The 6,000-nt window shown below is 44.7% G+C and overlaps 1 protein-coding gene across 4 annotated transcripts in view; it reads left to right on the top strand.

Annotated features, from left to right (window-relative positions):
• Positions 1 to 224: 224 nt before the first annotated feature.
• CCHCR1 (coiled-coil alpha-helical rod protein 1) overlaps positions 225 to 6,000 on the top strand; it is a 29,963-nt gene continuing 24,187 nt past the window's right edge. The window contains exons 1-3 of one of the 4 annotated variants that reach the window (XM_072989100.2): positions 225 to 362; positions 1,826 to 1,912; positions 3,945 to 4,149. In XM_072989100.2, the coding sequence (XP_072845201.2) occupies positions 1,843 to 1,912; positions 3,945 to 4,149 (275 nt within the window). In that variant the 5' untranslated portion in view covers positions 225 to 362; positions 1,826 to 1,842. Of the gene's footprint in view, positions 397 to 422; positions 494 to 1,825; positions 1,913 to 3,944; positions 4,150 to 6,000 lie in introns of those variants that run through there. The other 3 variants (XM_072989101.2, XM_072989104.2, XM_072989103.2) reach the window with 3 other exon arrangements.

Raw genomic sequence — 6,000 nt, 5'->3', positions numbered from 1 at the left:
CTTTGACCGCTTCCTGATTGGGCGGTGGAAGAAAAAAAGGCGTCACCTCATCCTTCGCCCGCCCCTCTTGTAGAGGTAGGAAGGAGGGGACTGAAGAACAGACGCTCTCTCTTACATCCGGGATATTAACTACAGTTCTTTCAAGATTCCTCCCGCCACCTGTTGTCGCTTGACTCCCTTTGCTCTCTGATTGGCTGATTGATCAAGGGGTGGAGTCGATTCGTTTCCACTCCGCCCCCTTCGGCCCGCCTGTCTCGTTCCGTATAATTTATGCAGGCTTTCCGCTCTCATTGGCTTCGGATGGGTCGCTTTTTCTGTGTTTGGGAGTTACAGCGTTGCGCGCATGAGCAGTTTGGATTCTGGTCGGTTGTGAGAGCGTCTGCGGCCGCTGTGAGGGTTTCGGGGGGGGTCGGGGGGGGGTCGAGGACCAGGCAGCTCTCTGGGTTAACCAATGAGGAGAAAAGGGGATCGAGGGCGGAGCCAACGGAGGAAGGTGGAGGGGGGGATCCAGTGGGAATCTGGGGATACCCTGTGCTAGTGAAGCAAACTGGGCAGAGAGTTGGAGTGGGGTTGGCTTGGTGGTTGCCAACTTTTTCTTAAAGAGGGCTCCTGTGCTAAAGAGCAAGCAGAAATTGGACCCAAGACGTTCCCCTTACAACGTGCAGTGAGGAGTGCAAAAGTTAATTATTTATTGATTCATTCATTCATTTCGTTGGCTCATAGGAGTGTTTCCAGAGGAAAAAGGTGGTCACTCTAAAACTGGCCAGTGGGGTCCCAAGGATCCCAGGGAATGATGAATGAATGAGACCCAGCAGTTTTAGAATATGCAGTAGTGCCTCGCTAGACAGTTACCCTGCATGACAGGTTGTTTTTTTGCTAGACATTGACTTTTTGCAGTCGCTATAGCGATTTGCAAAACAGTGATTCCTATGGGGGAATTTCGCTGGACAATGTTTGGTCCCTGCTTCGCAAACTGATTTTCGCTAGACAATGATTTTGACAGCTCCCTCCTCGCTCGCAAAACGGGTGTTTTCGGGACCTAAGCTTCGCAAGACAGCGATTTAAACAGCTGATTGGCGGTTTGCAAAGCGGCTTTCCTATGGCCGATCTTCGCTCGACAACAACGATTCTTTCCCATTGGAATGCATTAAACAGGTTTCAATGTATTCCAATGGGGAAAATGCTTTTCGCTAGACAATGATTTCGCTAAACAGCGATTTCAGTGGAACGGATTATCATTGTCTAGCGAGGCACCACTGTAAACAGTCCTCTAATATTCATCAATGAAGGGAAAGAATCTTGCAGGGCTAGAACTGTAATGAGTCAGTGGTGAGAGAATTACCCCTTCCTATAAGGAGAAGGAATTGCGGGTCTCTTGAATTCAAAGTGTATGGGTGGCATCTCTCCTCATGGGATTTGCTGGCATGGAGGCCAGGAAGGGCCAACAAACCCCCTTGGCTTCCTGGATTTTTCTTAGGTGTTCTGGAGACTAACTTGTAAATTGTGAGCAGGCCTGATCTTGGATGACAGATGAAAACCATGTGTGTTGTAGGTGGGTTGGTTTGACTGACCAGCCTAAGTGCTGCATTGTTTTTTTTTCTTTAAAAGTTTCTTTTAAATTATTGTTTAAATATCCTAAACTCCTCTTGAAGAAAACAATGGGCTCTAAATATTTTAAATGAATTAATAATATTATTGCTAGACTTATCAAAGAGCTGTTCTTGTGCTCCTCTGTTATTTTGTGGAACAGCTGTTCTAGAGCAAAATGAGATATGCATTTGGGTATACTCACCAAAATTAGATAACAGTTTTCTCTGTTTTGAAGGATTGTGAGCAAGGATCATGGAGAGAAGGAGAGATTCAGACAGACAGCTGGAGCCTCCTGCTGCATTCAGAGCCCCAAGACCCACTGGTAAAAAAAAAAAAAAAGAACACAGTTACTATTGCAGTTTCAATAAATATTTGGACAAAATATTAATATTTTTTCCTATTGATTTGCAGAGTTCAAAATCTGTGTTTCTGAAACGGCCTAGTTGTAGTTATGGAGTTTCAAACTAAAGCCAGCCTTCTTCAACTTGGTCCCCTTCATATGTATTGAGCACCAGATCCTAACATCTTGGCAGAGGGTCATGGGGCCAATTTTAGAATAAGAAGTAAGGTCATGACGCCAACCGCTGATCCTCAGTCTACTACCACTTTCTGGGTAAAACTTCAGTAAAGTGTTCCCAATGCCCCATCCAGCTGAGTGTTTCCGAAGCATATGGTGGTCAGTCCCCCATATAGATAGTCTAGTAAGGCAACCAGCAGAGTCTTAGCCCTACATGCTGGCTAAACATCTGATTCAAATGGGTCCAGTGCCATTCAGAAGTGTTTAGAGTTGTAGCACTTGGACTTTCTGTATGTAACCAAGAGGAGGGAGAGATGTATGTATTTGTGGATGGTGATCGGTTTGGATGGATTAGAAAGTGTTTTTCTTGCTGGTATAAGTCAGCAATATGTATTTTTTTTCCTGATTAGCAGTTATTGTCTTATTGTTCATAGGTTGGTTATTTACCTTTTTGTCGTGCATTCCTTCCTGTGAGCTTAAGTTGGCCTGTGTGGCTCTCTTCCTCATTTTAACCTCACTGTAGGCTAACAGGTCAGGCTGTGACAGGCTTAGAGTCATCCAATGAATTTCACTGCTTGGGGGATATGAACCCAGGTCTTCCAGCTCCTGATCAAACCACTCTGGCCTCCTGTTTCTCAGATGGGGATGGTGGTGGTGAGGATCTTGATGGCCTTGAAGGTCTTGATGGCCCTCAGGAACCATCAAGACCTTCAAAGAGGATTGTAGCAAAGTGGATCAAAAGACAAGAAGAGAGGGCACAAGGGAGGGGAGTGCAATGAAGGGTGGATCTCCACACGAACAAGGCAGGGGATTGAGCAGTTCGATAGCTTAGTGGTTTAGGCATCTGGCTGCAGGTCTAGAGGTTGGGAGTTCAATTCTCCACTGTGCCTCCTTGACAGGCTGGACTCCATAAACCATAGGGTCCCTTCCAGAGCTGCAGTTCTAAGATGATGGTGGTGGTGATTACTATTACTTCTTTTCCCCCATTATACCCACTGCTCTGTCTTTTACTTGGCCTGGCACAGTGGCTTTTGGTGGATCTCTGAGGAAAAGACAAGCAGGAGAGAAATGATGTTGTATCAAGGTTGTTGCCCACCAGCGTCACCACTATTTTTCTTCAAGTGGCTTGTCTGGAGAGCCACTGAGAACCTCCTGCTTACAGAGCAAGATTTGTTGTCTTGGCTTGTTAAAAGACAGAGCAAAGTGGTCTGTGCAGGAATGTGTGGGAAGGAAACCCACTGTAAATAGGAGACGTGCAGCTGTTCAAGCGAGTGGGGGGATGTGAAGCTAGGAGTTGCTCAACCAAGGTGATGCAGTTGTGGGAGAAAAGCCAGGCAAGAAGGAAAGTCCAAGTGAAGGGGTCCTTTAATGATGTGTGTGTGTGTGTGTGTGTACACACTGCATGTAGAGTTTCTTTTTAATTTTAAATTACCAAACTAAAATTCAGGGGTTGAAATTCATTGGAGGGGTATGAAAGTTTCTCACTGCTCTGTTTGCAGTTTGCTGTCTTGCATTGGCTGTTAAGAGTCTGATACAACTTTGCTCATCCCACTGTATGAAGAATGGAGTAACTATTGTAGGCTGATTTGGCTGTTGATTTTTATTTCTTTGTTACCTCAAAGTTGGATTTCTTGTGAAATAAAGTTCCTGCTCCTCTCTTTTGCAGCTCCTGATTTAACTTAGCAATGGATCTGGATTAATTTAGTTTATCTCTTCACATTGTGTGTGCCCACTGCAGTCATCTGTAACCACACTTCTGCATTCAGTTTTCTCTTGGTGAACGTCTTTCTATTGCCCACCCTCTTCAGATGGGATTAATCCGTGCTGTTCTTCCCAGGACCCAGAGGATTGATCCCACCTTCCCACTTCCAGAGCCGGTCAGCACCTCCCTTAGCTGTGCCTGCTGCAGTTCCCTGGGGCGATCCCGCTCTCTCTAACTGGGAGGTAGATGAACTCAAGCGAGAAAACCAGCGGCTGAAGGATGAACTCCACAGATGGGCCTCGAAGGGAGAGAAGACAGAAGAAACCGGAAACAAAACCAGGTGATTCATCCTTGTTACTCATCCATTTCCCCCTTCTCAAGGGGAGGTTGGAGAACAGGCTGATTCAGGCAGACCCTCACCAGGGCAATTACCTGTTGGATCCCATTGTAAGGTAGACATGCCATGGTCAAAAAAAGCTTTACAAGGTAGATCAGGTGCCCTTACTCCTTCTTAACTTGTCCAAGAGGCAAGCCAGCTTTGCTAAGCATCCTATAGTTTGTGGGAGAGCAATGCCTCGAACTCTCAGTGCTCTGCTTCCCCAGAACCACAGACAGAAACAAAATTCCAGCAGCTGTAACTAAAGCAGGATTGTAATGTGAGCTTTTGTGGACAAGTCCTCTTCCTAACAGTATTTTTGTCTTTTTTTCCTCTCTTTTGGTTTTGTCCGATGTGCTAGCATAGACTAACATGGCTACTTCTGCTAGAGCAGGACTGGGTTTAAAACCAGGAATCCCTCATGGCAAGGAATATCCAGGCGGCCTGTGCAGAAGGAGTTTTTATTTTCAAAGGATAGAAAGGTCCAAATTGCAAACAGATGGAAAAATAGGACAAAGTAAAGAGTTCTTTCGAGAGTATGGGCTGTTTAAAATAAGAAAGCTACCTTCCTAAACCAAACTTATTTACACATTGTATCTCACAGAGCATTGACAGATTGCAACTCTCCAGACCACCCAACAGGATAATAAAGATCCCACTTGACACATAAGTAACATACTGTAGATGTTGTCCAGCATCTAATCATAAGCCATACAAGTCAGAACGTTCTAGGAGTGTGGTATACAGTGGTGCCTCACTTCATGAGGATAATCCGTTCCAGCGAAATCGCTGTAGAGCGAAATTCTCGTTAAGCGAAATAAAAAATCCCATTGAAACGCATTGAAACCCTGTTCAATGTGTTCCAATGGGCTGAAAAACTCACCGTCCAGCGAAGATCCTCCATAGGGGCGACCATTTTTGGTGCCTGTAAAGCGAGGAATCCATCCAAAAACACAGTGGGGAGCCATTTTACACACCGGGCGGCCATTTTGAAGTCGCCGATCAGCTGTTTTAAAAACGTCGTAATGTGAAGAATTGGTTCCTGAAGCAGGGAACTGATCATCGGGAAGCGAATTTTGCCTATTAAAACATCGTTTTGTGATTGCAAAAGCAATTGCAAAACAGTCATCGTATAGCGGTTTTGTCGTTTAACAAGGTAATCAAGTGAGGCACCACTGTAATTTTTATTCCTATATGTCCCACCTTGCTACCTCCCTTGCAGGATCCAAGACAACTTACAATATGCACTTATAGTGCAGGCTCAGCTATATAAAAAAATCAAAATTGTTGATGATAGACAAGAAATAAAAATTAAAGATGACAGACATAGGGTTAGAAACCTGGATGCAACTTTTCAGTGACCGTCTCTCAGAGAGTCTTTCAATAATCAGAGCAGTGAAATTAAAGAGAACAACGAAAGAGAAAAATAAAATAAAGAAACTTCCACAAGATCAAAGAAATCAGAAGGTTGGCCAAAGCTGATAGGCATTGAAGTCCGGTGGGCATCTGGAAGGCTACGGGGTCTCCTGCCTGATGGAGATGCCAGGCTAAGACTTTCTTCTTAGGCAGGCATTTAGGCTAGGATTCAGCTGGATTCATCTCCATGATGTCCACATTGTGCAAACTGGCTTTTCCAGGCTTAGGTGCACAACTGCTTGTGTGACCAGTTGCCAAAGCGGGACTGCCCTCAAAATGGCATTGTTTGCACAATGGCCTAATGCAGTCAGTGACTCAAGATACTGGCCTTACTATTTAATTTGTTGGCCTCATCATCAATGTTATTTCAACTTTCTAAACATCTTAATGTTTTAATAT

The sequence above is a fragment of the Pogona vitticeps genome, chromosome 2 (assembly GCF_051106095.1).
Source record: "Pogona vitticeps strain Pit_001003342236 chromosome 2, PviZW2.1, whole genome shotgun sequence".
Taxonomy (NCBI): domain Eukaryota; kingdom Metazoa; phylum Chordata; class Lepidosauria; order Squamata; family Agamidae; genus Pogona; species Pogona vitticeps.
Note: the sequence above shows the minus strand (reverse complement) of the source record. Positions and strands in the feature narration are given on the sequence as shown.